Source organism: Urtica dioica, chromosome 8 (assembly GCF_054948205.1).
Source record: "Urtica dioica subsp. dioica isolate 48M chromosome 8, U.dioica_male_clone48M_v1_H2, whole genome shotgun sequence".
Lineage (NCBI taxonomy): Eukaryota > Viridiplantae > Streptophyta > Magnoliopsida > Rosales > Urticaceae > Urtica > Urtica dioica.
In genome coordinates this window covers 14,775,340-14,790,185 of record NC_142763.1, presented here as the reverse complement: position 1 = coordinate 14,790,185, position 14,846 = coordinate 14,775,340, and the positions used below count along the sequence as shown (strand labels likewise).

General features: G+C 33.3%; 1 protein-coding gene and 1 long non-coding RNA gene across 2 annotated transcripts; both read right to left on the bottom strand.

The window, feature by feature from the left end:
- Positions 1-2,415: 2,415 nt before the first annotated feature.
- Positions 2,416-3,749, bottom strand: LOC149388420 (uncharacterized). The gene is made up of 3 exons (XR_016300956.1): positions 3,637-3,749; positions 3,464-3,522; positions 2,416-2,884 (listed from the first exon to the last, which is right to left on the bottom strand). It is a non-coding gene; the product is annotated as an uncharacterized LOC149388420 (long non-coding RNA).
- Positions 3,750-3,754: 5 nt separating this feature from the next.
- LOC149388419 (uncharacterized) lies at positions 3,755-14,458 on the bottom strand. Its single transcript, XM_089622428.1, has 5 exons — positions 14,348-14,458; positions 14,171-14,275; positions 13,826-14,107; positions 3,933-4,009; positions 3,755-3,827 (listed from the first exon to the last, which is right to left on the bottom strand). The coding sequence occupies exons 1-5, from the start codon at positions 14,456-14,458 to the stop codon at positions 3,755-3,757; spliced, it is 648 nt and encodes a 215-aa protein (XP_089478554.1).
- Between the last annotated feature and the right edge of the window lie 388 nt (positions 14,459-14,846).

The window sequence follows — 14,846 nt, the reverse complement described above, 5'->3', positions numbered from 1 at the left end:
CGTGCGTAAAAGTGAAGTATCCTTTCTTCAGTGAGCTCATCTTCTATTTATAGGGGTTTTGCGTCGAATATGTGGGGTCAATAAGTCCCAGCTCTTGACGGTTATTGAGTAACCGTTCTCTGGACGTGTGTAATGGGTGGTTATTCCTTATATTATCGGTGCATAACCGTTGGAGTGTTCGTTTTTCTTTAGTTTTGATTAATTTATACGTGTTTGTTTTGTTTTGACTAGTCTTTGACCTACTATATTCTCTCATCTTCGAAGTTCTACTTAATAGGGTTCATTCTTGACTTCATATCGTTCATTAACTTTCATGAGCTATTGGTCTTATTTGACTCCGGCTTGGTGTTGGATTCCTCTTGTTCTCGGTGCTTCCGAGCTCGTAAACAGACTTATGCAGTTTATACGAGTAATATATATGTATTTATATATATATATATATATATGTATATTAACGACAAGAAATAAAAAGAGAAAGAAGTTAGTGGGTCGTTTTAATAATGTATTACGCATCCAAGCAAAAAGAAAGAGATATGATTGAGTTATAATTTTTATTTTTTCATACCTTCTTTTTTGGTAGAAAAAGAAGGGTGTTACGCACTTGTACGTCAAAAATTTGTTAAACGCAATATTAGGAGTAGGTTTTGTTATATTGTGTTTTAAAAAATAATTCCTCGTAGTCCCAGTCTCTCAATTCTCCTAATCCATATTTCTCTCTTATCACTTCCCATTCTTCACCATAAAACCCTAGCCACCAAAAAAATATATCTTTATCTCTTTGTTCACAGATTCTAAAAGCGTTAAAGACTAATTGTTTCACCACCGTTTGAAAAACTAGATTCCGAGTCGGTTGTTTGAGCTATAATGTTATCCTCATATATTTCATCCCACTTTTGGGGAGAAAACAGTTCTCACATCCACCTACCTCATAAATCGAATGTCATCTCAAATCCTTAACTCCAAAATTTCAGTTAGTGTCATCCTTGACAAATACACTAAAACATGACTCATTTTCAAACTCCCTCCAAAAGTATTCGGTCGCTCCGCATTTATCCACGCATACAATCAAGGAAAACTCGAGCCCAAACAATGAAGTATAACTTCCTTGATTACTCGACAACTCAAAAAAGATATAAGTGTTTATGAACCCGTAACCAAAAAAATTCATAGTATATATGGATGTTACCTTCCACGAGCTAAGTCCTTATTTTCCCAATTACGGTCGTCAGGGGGAGAGCAATAATGACTTGCCGAATTGTCTGATCATTAATCCGGACTTCAGCTCGGTCGGCTCCGAGCTCTGACCTAGTTATCCCAGACACTGATCCCATTTCCAGTCTTCCAAAACCTTTTTGATCTCCTTTTGAGCTCGGAACACTCAGACCCTAACTCGGATGTCCCTTATAGTTCAAACCTCACCCAGAATCAGGCTTAAGCTCGCATCCACGAAGGCTCTCCATCCTGGACACCAAAAACAGTGAACGAGGTAATAGTGCTTCTCTTTCAGACTTATCTATTGCCTTAAGGAAACCTAGTCGGTCATGTGGTCCATACAAGATAGAAGATTATGTGTACTACGAAAATCTCTCAGCGAGCTATCAAGCCTATGTGACGAGAATAAATTAGGGAGTCGTGCCCAACTTCATCAAAGAAGCTCCCCAGATTCCAGCTTGGTGAACTGTAACTCATGCAAAATCTAAACTCTCGAATAGAACGATACTTGGGAGATCACCGAGTTACCACCAGGAAAGCGAACTGTCGGATGCAAATGGTTGTTCACCATCAAACTTAATCTTGATGGCACAATGGAGAGGTTCAAAGATCTTCTTGACGCTAAAAGGTACACTCAGGTTTATGGCATTTATTATCAAGAAACATTCGCACCGATAGCAATAATCAACAAACAACATCAGGGTCATTCTCTCTCTAGCCGCCAACTTAGATTGGCCTCTGCTCCTGCTTGATGTGAAGAATGCTTTCTTGAATGGAGCACTCGAAGAAGAAATCTACATGCAAATTTCACCGGGTTTCGAAAGCGATCAGAATGCCACTAAAGTATGCAAACTCAAGAAGTCCTTATACGGATTGAAACAATCACCACTTACTTGGTTTGGTAAGTTTACTCACGTCCTCAAGCAATACAACTACTCAAAAATTCAAGCATATCATACAATATTCTTAAAAGTCTCAGCCCAAGGCAACCATTCCATCCTAAGAGTATATGTTTATGGCATCGTCATAACTGGAGACGATCTCGAGGAAATAGCGAGATTAAAGCAGATCCTGTTATCTGGGTTTGAAGTCAAGGATTTTGGAAACTTGTAATATTTTCTCGGCATGGAGGCCATCTCGATATCTCAGTAGAAATACACTATTGACCTTCTCTAAGAAACTAACATGCTCGATTGCACTATTTCCTGAGCCCCTGTCAACATAACCCGTGACAGTCCTCTGATCAGAATGGTGCACTCTCCACACCCTTATATATATACGATTGCACTCTCCGCTTCATATATATACGTTTCCGGCTCTATCAGGATATACAAAACATTTTCTTTCGCAAATACGGGATATATGTATAATATCGAAAATATTCTCAACTTCATAATCGGATATCCCGAGTTGAAGTTCCGCCACATTTTGAAAACGATTCTAGGTTTCGTGGCACGTTCACAAACATTTTCATTTCGAAAATAATATATACTTGAGGCCAAACCATAAAATCAGGAGAGAAGGGTTATAATAACCTACCTCGAGAGTAAGCGTCTATGTCGCTCTTCCACGAGACGTTCGCTCGTCTTGTGAACCCGAACGTTCACTAAAACCGAGAATCCAGACGTTCACTTACTCTGTGAACCCTCTAAACGACTTTCAGTCTTGAGTCCTATCACTGTAAATCAAACCGATCCTGAATCAGAATCCTATGAGTAGTCAACAATACTCAAACTCAAACGTACGATTTAATAATCGTAGAACCCAAAGACATATCCAATTATAAGGAAACCAAGTCCTCGGAACAAAGCCTCAAACGATACGAGAACGTGTAAACTCGAACGAGAAACTACGATAAATCTCAAAACCGAGAAATAATTCTAATAAGCAAGTTCGTTCTCCTTTGAACGAATCTAATCTCATTTCTATAACGAAAACCGAGAAATCAAACATCAAACTAATGTCGAGTTTTAATCCAAAAACTCATAAACAAGTCTCAAATACATTTCTGCTTAATTTCTTGAAATCCAACAAAACCCGTTCAACAACAATTCGGGAATTAATATCGTCGTACAACATAACCAACTTTTGAATTATTACGTATCTGAGTTCAACGAGTGTAAATTCTGAGTTCTCACAGTAATTCTCAAATTCTCACTTAGCTCAAAAATTAAATCCAAATACAACCCAAAGAAATTTCCAGACATCTCGATAATAAACTCGACCCGCAACATATAAATTAGTCATTTACTTATAATCTCCATATCACAACGAGTCCAATGCTTCCGCGTAGAAGCATCAACTCCGAACCTGTGACACGAGATAATCCATTAATTCAGAATCACTAACATTTGTCCAATACCTCGATGAAACACTCAACCCCTAAAATTTCTGAAACTCAAACTCAAAAATTAGAAACCTAACCATCCAGAAGTTTGAAACCAACACGCAGCAAAACCTAACATCGATCGGACCACTCGCACCCAAATTTCCGAAATTAAAATTCCAAATTTTATGACCTAAGGGAGATATGAGGTTTCCCTTACCTCCGGGTATTGACGAACACCGGCGAGGTTCTCGCCCTCTGTCTCTTCCTCGAGCAATTCGGCCGGAAACTGTGAACGAACAAAACCCCCAAAAATTCGAATTTCAAATTTCAGTTCATCCAAGAAATTGTTCTTCAATTTCGGGCAAAAGATGAAGAAGAATTTCGAAATTACCTTAAATGATTGTGACCTTTCTGCCTCTTCTTCTTTTCCAAAAATCCGACCACAACCATGAAAAGAAAAGCCCCAAACTTTGATTTCGAAATACCCTCAAAATAAGGACAAACCTCCGGCGAGAATCTCTTTCTCTCGGCTGACCCACGGCGCGCGCAACCACGGAGAGCGCGAGCTCTGATCTCCTCGCTGGTCTCTTCTTCCTCCCGCCCAATGTATCTCACTCTCTATCTCATCGTTTCTCTCTTTCTCAGTCTCTGATCTCCCGCTCCCTCTCTCTCTCTCGGTTACTTCTTTTTCTCTCCCGATTTTCTTCTTTCTTCTTCTTCCCCGTTCTTTTCTTTTTTTCTCGTTTTTTTTCCTGGTCTGGTGGCTACTTTGGTCGGCCAAGAGATAATCACAAATGAAGAAGATGATTCCTTAAGGTAAGTGGTAATGTTGACATGGCATAAAATGAGTGGATGAAGATAAGGCAAGAGATAAGACCAAGAGAGCATATCTTCGAGAATTACAACTCAGCCCTTCTTTGTAAATTCTCTTCAAATAGGTCCTGAAAATTGTTACAATTATATCCTTCATCGCCTAATTATATAATTAAGTCCGTAACCGATGGCACTTTTAATTATATGTTTCAAACCGATAATTTTCTCGTTCGTTCTCGATTAATTCAAATATATTCAAGGTTTCTCGGAATTAATTCTCGTCCTTGAGAATTTATTTTCTTAAATTAAATTCCGGAATATCTCCTCGGAAAATAATTTATTATACGAAACGAACTCGAAAAATCCTTTATTTTATTCCGAGATTTCTCCTTACCTTAATATATTTCAAATCCAAAAATACTGGAAATACTTCTTAGAAAATTAATTTACATAATTTTCTCGTCCTTTGATTAACTTAATTTACGACATTAAGCTTAAATTTCGAGTCGCTACAGAAACATAAACCTAACTTTTCCAAAAAGAATCAACGCAAAAACAATTTTTTTGAAACCTTTAAGAAATCGTTTTCAAGAAATCCGAACCAGATAGAAAAGGAAGCATACCTAAAAAGAGCTGCGAATTTCTAAACCAAGAGAGGGATAAGGGAGATAGAGCAGAGAAGAAGCGTTAAAAGAAAAGATTGGGATGCTTATATATGGTTTAATCAAACCCTAAAAGCCCAAACCCTAAAAGCCCAAACCCTAATCCTACTTTTAATTATTAATAAAAATATATATATAATAATTACTATTATAATAAGGACATACACGCTGGCTGATTGTTATATTATATAGGACCACCTAATATGTATATATTACTTACAATAATATATATATATATATATATTATTATGATATATATACGTAATATGCATATATATTATGTATTACGTTTTTATCTATATATATACATTACTTACGTACATGATCTTTAATACATAACTATAATATATGTGAAATATGTATATAATTTATACCAACATGATTTATTCATAATATATATAACTTATATATACATAATATCCATATTTTGTAATCTAAAGAGTATATTATAATTTAAAAAAAAAACCCTAAAGCATACGTAAAAGAAAAACTTCAAAAACTACCACATGAATAAATAAATAAAAAAATCATTCAATACTACTTTACTTAAAAAAAATCACTCGAACACAAATATTTTAGCCTTTTAATTAAGCTTGATATTTTGGGATTTCACAATTTTAGTTAGAAAATAATTTTTGATATATGAGTTGGACATCTTCGATATATATTCCAGGTTTAGTAAAAGCAAGGTTTAAAATATCGTTTTCGACGCCGTTTGAGTATCCTGAATTACGAAAAAACGATACGTCGACGGAAAATCGAATAGAAAAAATGTGAAAAATGACAACTGATTTTCCGTTTTCAAATGACATTTTCTATGAAAAATCAAACGGAAATAATGTTGCATAGTATGTTTAAAATATATACATATATACACATATATTTTTCAATTTTTTCAATTTGCAAAATACTATATGATCAATAGACTTAATGCTAGTACGTATAATTTTAATAAGTAGACAAAACAAATTATTTTCATTTTAATTCTTTCGGACCCATAAACTATAATAACCATAAAATAAAAAGAAGACTTGGATTAACTTAAAAATGTCTAACATATTAATTTAAATAGGTCACTATATTTTTTCTCAATAGATATAGATAAGTTTCTTATTTCATTTTTTTTTATACATTTTAAAAATCTATTTTTTTTGTCTTAATTAAAATAGAATAGATATAATAAAAAAAAAACCTAAACCAACCCATACAAATCATAGGTCAAGTGATTAGTATTATGTATTTGGACCAGGATGTTGCATGTTCTGTCTATGAGAGAGCCCATTCCTTTTTCTTTGTTTCGAACAAGTAAAAAACGACATCAAAATATATGTGAAATCCAGAATATTAGATGAAAAAAAAAAATTAGTTATGGAATTTTGTTTTTTTTAGTAAATATTTATGTGCTTTTATGCTTGCTTTGGATGGGTTTAGATAATATGGAGTATTGTCTTCAAAAAAAAAAAATGAAATATAGATATACGTTTAAAGATATATACATATGAATATGTATGCATACAGTAAAAGTTAATTGTTTCTAGTGAAAACATCCTCTATAATATATATATATATATATATATATATATATATATATATTCCTTATAAAATATATTGTTTTGCACATACACGTGTTTTTTTTCCCTACTTAAAAGATATGTGAATATTTACTTATATATATAGATACTATGCTGAGTGGTTATTATAAATTATATATATATATATATATATATATATATATATATATATATATATCTATATCTATGTATCAGATAATTTTGTGTACGTAGTTATCCATTAAGAGCTTTTGACGTAATATTTTTTTCTGATCTTGATATTTTCTTGCTTACCGACTTTGGACAGCCTTATAAATAGTTTAGGTTAGGGTTACAAAAGAAGGTTACGCTCCCAACCTCTCTCCCTCTTCTTCTCTCTACTGCTCTCTCTATCTCTATCCCTCCTTCTTTTCCAAAATAAAAATAAAAACCCTGATCACCAAATAGTCACTTTATTCTCTATCTCTTGTAAGGTATTTTTTTTTCTTCGTGCTCAGTTCATACTATCCCTTTATATTTTTTTTATGCTTTTATTTCGTTTTTCATAAGAAAAATTAGGTTTAATATTTCCTGTTTAGAAATCAGTTTTAAGCAGTGTCAAAATCGCACGTTTTAAAATATCTAAAAACGGTTTTTGAATCTAATGTTTTTACAGAATATACTTTCACATGTTATTTAATTGTGGTTTAAATTTCAGAATTTTTCGAGTTATCAATATTATTTTATGAATTAATTACGATCAGTGCGCAGACTAGTTTTTACCCTGATCTTTTTACAACAAAACGTCTTGTTTATATATCTACAAAATTCTTTTTGAGCTAATTTTTATACACGGCCTAGTTCTATATGTTTATGATATATAAACCAAATTTTATAATTTTTAAATGCCCACAGAATATATTTGGGATAAAATCCAAACGGTGCGCAGAATCGTTCCAAAGCAGTTTTTGTTTTTAAAAAGACTAAATATTGCTTTCTTATACCTTTTATTTTTTTAAAATAATCTGAGCATATTTTGTACATGTCTCTGAAGTATGAAGTGTTCAAAATATTATTTCGCTCTCACAGTAGTTTTTATAGATTTATTTTTCAAAAAATATTTTATCGACCCCAAGGGTATTTTTGTAATTTTACACCTTCAGCCGAAATTTTGAAATTTCCAGAGACTAAGTCATGTATTAAATCCTTTTCTTACCTGATAAGTAATAGTCAACCTTTTCCGTTTAGGTTCCGAGTCATTAAGAGCATCCTTTTCCTTCGACGGTCTTCGATCGTAATTCCGATATCCAGGTGAGAATAATCTCACTGCAACACGGATTAGTTCAAAATATACTAAGTATAATGTGATATGAAGTATTTATGTATTGTGTGAATTTTTGTGTGTGTGTTTGTTCGGAATGTTCTTGGTATGATATGGTATGACGTTATATGTGAGTTATGTTATCTTATGTTGTGTATTAGAATATCTATAACACATCTTATCTTGCTAGCTATGTTATCATGTATGTTTTTTTTATCTTATGTCGCTCATGCTTTTAACGTAATAAACACGGTTAATAAGTTAAGTAAGCAAGAGAGTCGTACCGCCTCGAACTACGGAGGTAACTAGAGGAATTTCTCGAGCCGAACTACGGGCTCACATAGAGAGTTCCTCATATGTTTATGTATGTGACGGGGCGTTCTATGGGAGGTCGCAGCCCCATGGTTCGTTACCAAAGTGTACACTGAAATCGGTACGGCTACTCTAGGGGACCCCCGAACTAAAATACGATAGACTTTTAATAGGGTATCTCATGTCACGGTTAAATTTAAAGTACTAATAACCGGTTCATGCATTTTATTTTATTACTTATGTTTTGTGAGTTATAGTTATTCTCGCTGAGCGTTAGCTCACTCTATGTTTATACGTCCGTGTTGTAGGTAAACAACATATGAACAAGTGAGGAGGGTGGATCAGCGGCGGCGATAGCGAGAGGGTTGGGTTATGGTTGCCGTTTTCGAAAATAAAAGACTTCCGCTTTACTTTCAGTTTTTCAATAATCCAAACCCAAGGTTTTATTGTTCATGGTTAAAGTTATGTTTTTCAATTTCGTTAAAGGTTACGATTTTATTTATGGTATTTATTTACAATGGTATTTTTGGGTTTTAATTTCCGATTATACAACTTCGACTTTTGGTTGTTTTTGTTCATTAAGTTTAAATGAAAATTTATTTTTAGGTTACGATTTTTCAAATTTTATATTTTAAGTTATGTTTGAAAAAAAAATTTTACCTCAAAATTTCTAAAGTTTTTAAAAAGTAAGATAAGTAAGATGGTCCGAAAAGTCGGGTCGTCACAATATAATACGACAAATCGAAACGAAATAAAAACTGCAAAAATCGAAAATCGACAAAAAACGAAAAAATCGACATTCGTCGGTCGGACAACCATCGGCAGCGGCGCTGCCGTCGGAATTTAAAATTATAAAAACAAAATAGATTATTGCAATATCAAAATCTAAGTGTCATTGGACAAGGAAACAAGTATCTCCTTAAGGTGATTATTATACACAAAAGGCCTCTCTGCTTGTACAATATGGCCTCCCTTCTCTATGCTTTTGAACGTTATTGCCTTTTCTCCCAAACATCTACAATTACATTATAAAATTGAACGTCAATCAAATACATAATTAATAATATATAAATAAACGGTAAAATACTTGTTTTTTTAAAACCAAACATTTTTTAATCATATATCTTATATGTTTACACATTACAAGTATATACTTATAATCATATTTTTTAATCAAGTGAACAATTAAATGAGTTGAAATAATTAAGCATATGATAAAATAATTATTTTAATTTACCCTTATGAAATAAATTTAGACACATCTGCCTTTCCTGAAATTTTATTTTAGCTCAATATATATACACACACACACACACGCATATATATATATATATATATATATATATATATATATATATATATTGGTGTCGTATTATATATAATGTTTCATGCCTAAACATGGCTTTTTGAATAGAAAGTGGATATTTATTTTAGTTCACATTCATGTGTCTTGAAACTTCACAGTGGCACTTGCATGGTTAATTCTATTCGAATCATTAGTTGTTTGGTTAGAGTGAAATGTCATTTAATGTTATGTCCAACAAAATAACTAATAAAACGAGGTGGGACATGAATGAAATGTAAAAAATTTCGGTTGGCAGAAGATAAAAGCATTGAGGTAAAAATAAAAAAAGGCTGCAAGAGATAAGTTTTTTTTTTTTTTTTCAGAAAGAGATAAGGTTAATAATTAATGTTACAATGACAACACTCACGTTGCCAAGAGATGACAACACAAAAGAGAATCCCTCATCACACATGTCATATCTCTAGCTTGTCTCATTGATTCACACACATACGGGTTGATAAAAAAAAAGAGTATTCAATCAGAAGTGTACTCAAAATCAAAGTTGAAAATGCCATTTTGGACCACTGTGTGAATGTAATGCGGTGGTTGAGTTTGTTGACAAGTTATATATTAATATAATTTCTTCCATAGTTTCTTCCACGCAAATATTCATATACCTTTATATTTGCTTCGTTCACGTTATTAGGTCTCATGAATGTTTGACTGCAAAGTAAATTTTTTTTTTAAAGGGATACGTAAATGAAAATGTAATGCAATGCACGTGCACCAACCCCTATATATATTTATTGTTCTTCAACACGCAAGTCATCGCAATTATTGATTAATTATTTAGAAAATAAAAATTGATAAAATGAAAAATGATTCATGAGATGAGACTAATAACGATTTATTTTTTAAATGAATTATTATTTTAACTTAGTGTTTAGCATATGGTGGATGTTAACTCATAAAAATATTTTTACAGAGACTTGTCCTGGGAACAGCAACTGATTTATTTATTTATCCTATAGTGATCATTACAACAAATCATGGAAATAAGGCAGAATAAATGCGTATGTATTTATTGATGATATCAAGGAATCAGCGACGACATAGTCCCCGCGAACCAAAAAAAATCATATAACAAATTGTAAAAAAAAAAAAAATCATATTAAAAAGTTTGTTAATTCACAGGTCTGTGACATTATTTGATCATGCGTGGCAATCAAAGAATGTCAAAAATCTAAATAAATTGTGTGATTATTTGGTGCTATATTTTATGAAATCTTTGTCGGTATATAATTTTGAAATATTTTAGGAAGATTCATTTTATGTTTAAAAAATTTGGCATTTTTAAATGAATTATTATTTTAACTTAGTGTTTAGCATATGGTGGATGTTAACTCATAAAAATATTTTTACAGAGACTTGTCCTGGGAACAGCAACTGATTTATTTATTTATCCTATAGTGATCATTACAACAAATCATGGAATTAAGGCAGAATAAATGCGTATGTATTTATTGATGATATCAAGGAATCAGCGACGACATAGTCCCCGCGAACCAAAAAAAATCATATAACAAATTGTAAAAAAAAAAAAAATCATATTAAAAAGTTTGTTAATTCACAGGTCTTTGACATTATTTGATCATGCATGGCAATCAAAGAATGTCAAAAATCTAAATAAATTATGTGATTATTTGGTGCTATATTTTATGAAATCTTTGTCGGTATATAATTTTGAAATATTTTAGGAAGATTCATTTTATGTTTAAAAAATTTGGCAAAATCTTAAGCCGTGATTTTTTTTCCTTTTAATGTTATTATTGAATCTCGATCACTTTACCATCAATGATTTTTTATATTCTATAGAGTCATTGTCGACAATGTCGCTACAGTCCGACCTATAGGTTAAATCAATGTTCGGATTCTTCTTTTTCCCGTCTCTCAATTGATTTTTTCACAGGTTTTTTTTTTTTTTAAGGCAGCTTTGCTGCAGTGGAGATTGAACCGACGACCACCACACGGGAGGTGGTGTGGAATTACCACTAGGCTATTCTAGGTACCACGATTTTTTCACAGTTAACCGTCTTTATATTCGTGTTTGAGCATTGTATACGAAAATAGTGAGAGATTTTTATTACCTTTGCACACATTTGACCCTTTTTTTTCTCTCATCCACTGTTTATTTTATTGAAATACTTAATCCTTGTAACTAATGTCACAAAAATGCGTGAGGGAATATTTGGTCATCCAACGGAAAACAAAAGTATAGATTCGAAATTTGATTCAAGTTTTAACAACACATCCTTGAAATGACAAAAATAAAATAAAAAACTACATTAATAAAAATATAAAATTATAGATACAACACCCACCAAGCCTTTGACATAAAAACGTTTGGTCCTCCAACGAAATACAAAATTATAGATTTGACTTAAGTTTCAAAAATGAAAAAAAAAAATTCCCTAAAAAAATTTACATTTATGAAAAAAAAAATCATACACATACCGTTGGTATATGTACTAAACATTTATTATCGTAGTTGAAGTAAAATAACAAATAAACACACTGTCCAAGTCTTTTACGAAAAAATAGGATATTCACACCGCTAGCCCTTATTAATAGCGCGTCGGTTTAGCCAAAGTATGATCGGTTAAGTTTAACTGCACCGTTATGTTTAACCGCCAATCATGGTTATATATATAATCAGCTAAACTTTATTTGATCGTGGTGGTAAATTATTAATCGGCTAATTAGCCACCTTCCTTCTACCGGCCCACTTGATCATACATAAAGTTGGCCATATATATGGAACCGAGGAAATAGGATCCCTTTATCCATCTCATAGTTTGCGGAAAATGGAACCCCCGAAATCATAAAAAACGGTACCAATGAATTCCCAAACCATTTTCCACGGAATCGAAAATTTCTTGTACCATATTTTACGATTCTAGGAGTTCATACTTTTATTTTCTTTTAGTTTGTTACTAATTAATTCAATTTTAATGTATTTTATATAAGCAAAAATCATAAACAACTTAAAAAAAACACTACAACATTACGAAATGGGAACGAATGATGATATCAATTCCGTCCTACTTTCCGCAGGATACTGGAAAAAAAAATCTCGATATAATTTTTTAGAATATTAGTTTATTTTTCAGATGGTACTAATGTTACAATAAATGCGTCCACATGATCTAATATGAGATCCGACACGACTCGTATCTCCTTCCATCGCATCTTTCGTCGCTCGTCCCTTTGGCAGGAATTTCCTCCGCCACGTCTTGGCTGTGCCTCCTCGTATAAATTATTAAAAAAAATTCTTCATGTTTTTTCGTCATTTTCTCCCACCGTAATTGTGGCCGTTATGTGGTCGCCGCATTCTCTTTAATCCGTAAATTTAATTTTGTTATTTATGACTGACTGTTCCAAACAGCACTCTACGGTCTACATCAAAATATATTTATATGCCAATTTGCACTCTATAAATGAATAGTGATGTAGTTTGTTATTTTCCACTAAGCTTTAATGCATATTAGTTAATATTAAGAAACTAAAATGTTGTCATCACTTTTGACTATTTGATAGTGAAATGAATTGACCAATGATATAACAATGAATATGTGTTAACATTGAACATGCTTATAAATACAGTGTATTACATTGCAAACCCTTTTCTATTTGTTTCTCTTCCCGTTATATGCTATGAATTGTTGTATTATGGTGAAACCTTATCACTTCATCAATATGGGAAATAAATGTCTCATTGAATGAAAATACAGACAATATTAATTAATATCTACAAAGGCATATATATCTTAACTCATTTTATGGTTATCTCATTAGCTATGGCTGATCGAGGCTGGCAGATATACACCAAACATAATATAAATAAGTGAGAGAAATGGCTTTTCAATGTTTTAGTTAGATAACAACATGGACTTTAAAATGAAAACTATAGTTTTGTTGGTCGTTTGCTTCTCTTTAAGAAGCCATGAATGTAGTGCAGCTCCGAAAATGAGGAGAAATTATGTCTTCATATATAACTATAGTTTTTTTTTTCTTCCTTTTTTATATTTATATTAGTTTTTATTGACCGGTAAAGTAGTGAAGTACTAACATTCATATTTCTATTATATGTAATTTAGTTTTAAAGCATTTACTTCCTAAAAACCCGGCATCACTGATTATTTGGCTTAATTAATCTTTTGCTCCTGGACAATATTATATAAAAAATAAAAAATAAAAATTCACTTAGCCTACGTTGATTTATTCATTCATCTTGATTAACTACATACATACATATAACTGAATTTTAGGTATATGTGAACTGTGATAGTTGAGGCCGGGCACCTGACTCTGTATTGTCATGGCAAACGCGGCGAGGGTCGATGTCAACACCTCCTGCAAGACATATCCTGGTTGCGACGTCCCAGCCTCCGAACCGTAGACTTCGGCGACTTCAGCCGCCATCCGTGCTCCCTGTGGCACCAAACGTCCGACGCCGGTCAAGTGATCAGCCCGCGAACCCATAATATCGCGGATCGCCTGCTGCTCTAGGACGGAAATATCGACGTCCGCTCCTTGTTGCTCAGCCTCCGCTCGCAACGTGTTGAACCTAGCGACCAGTCGATCCTGATATAATTAACTAGTTAGTATCTATTAATCGAAAAATAAGAAAAATAAATGTAAACTTACATAACGTGCGGAGGCTTCAGGAGTCAGCCACTCGGACTTGTCAGACTGATGTTGGCGCTTGTAGTTCGCAAACAAGCTCTCGAAAGCGCCTGTCTCGGCGCTCTTCTGCATGTAAACAAAACTTCAAGTGTTAGATAATTTTAACGATTTGATGTATCATATAAACATAAAACTTACATTCTTCATGCCGTGGGTCGAGAACCCAATCGTCCCCTGTCTCGTCTTCGTCTTCTTCTTCGAGCGATTCGCCTTGTTCTTCGCTTGAATGGCACTACTACAAATTAACATATTGGGTGCGGAAGGGTATTAGGTGCGACATGTCGCACCTAAATGTCGCACCTAAGAACATATTAGGTGCGACATGTCGCACCCGATAGTCTTCCATGCGCCTAAAAATTTCGCTGATGATTATGGCTATCAGGTGCGACAAAGTCGCACCTGATATGAAATTGTCGCACCGGATACTATTAGGTGCGACATCTGTCGCACCTAATAGTATTGGGTGCGACTGGTGTCGCACCTAATGGGTTTAAAAATTTAAAACGGTCAGAAGTTCCCCCCGAATGTTTTGGGTTCTGGAATTTCACATTGGGTGCGACAGTGTCGCACCTAAAAGTCATATTAGGTGCGACACTTATGACTAGTAGGTGCGACAATGTACGCGATGCGCGATGTT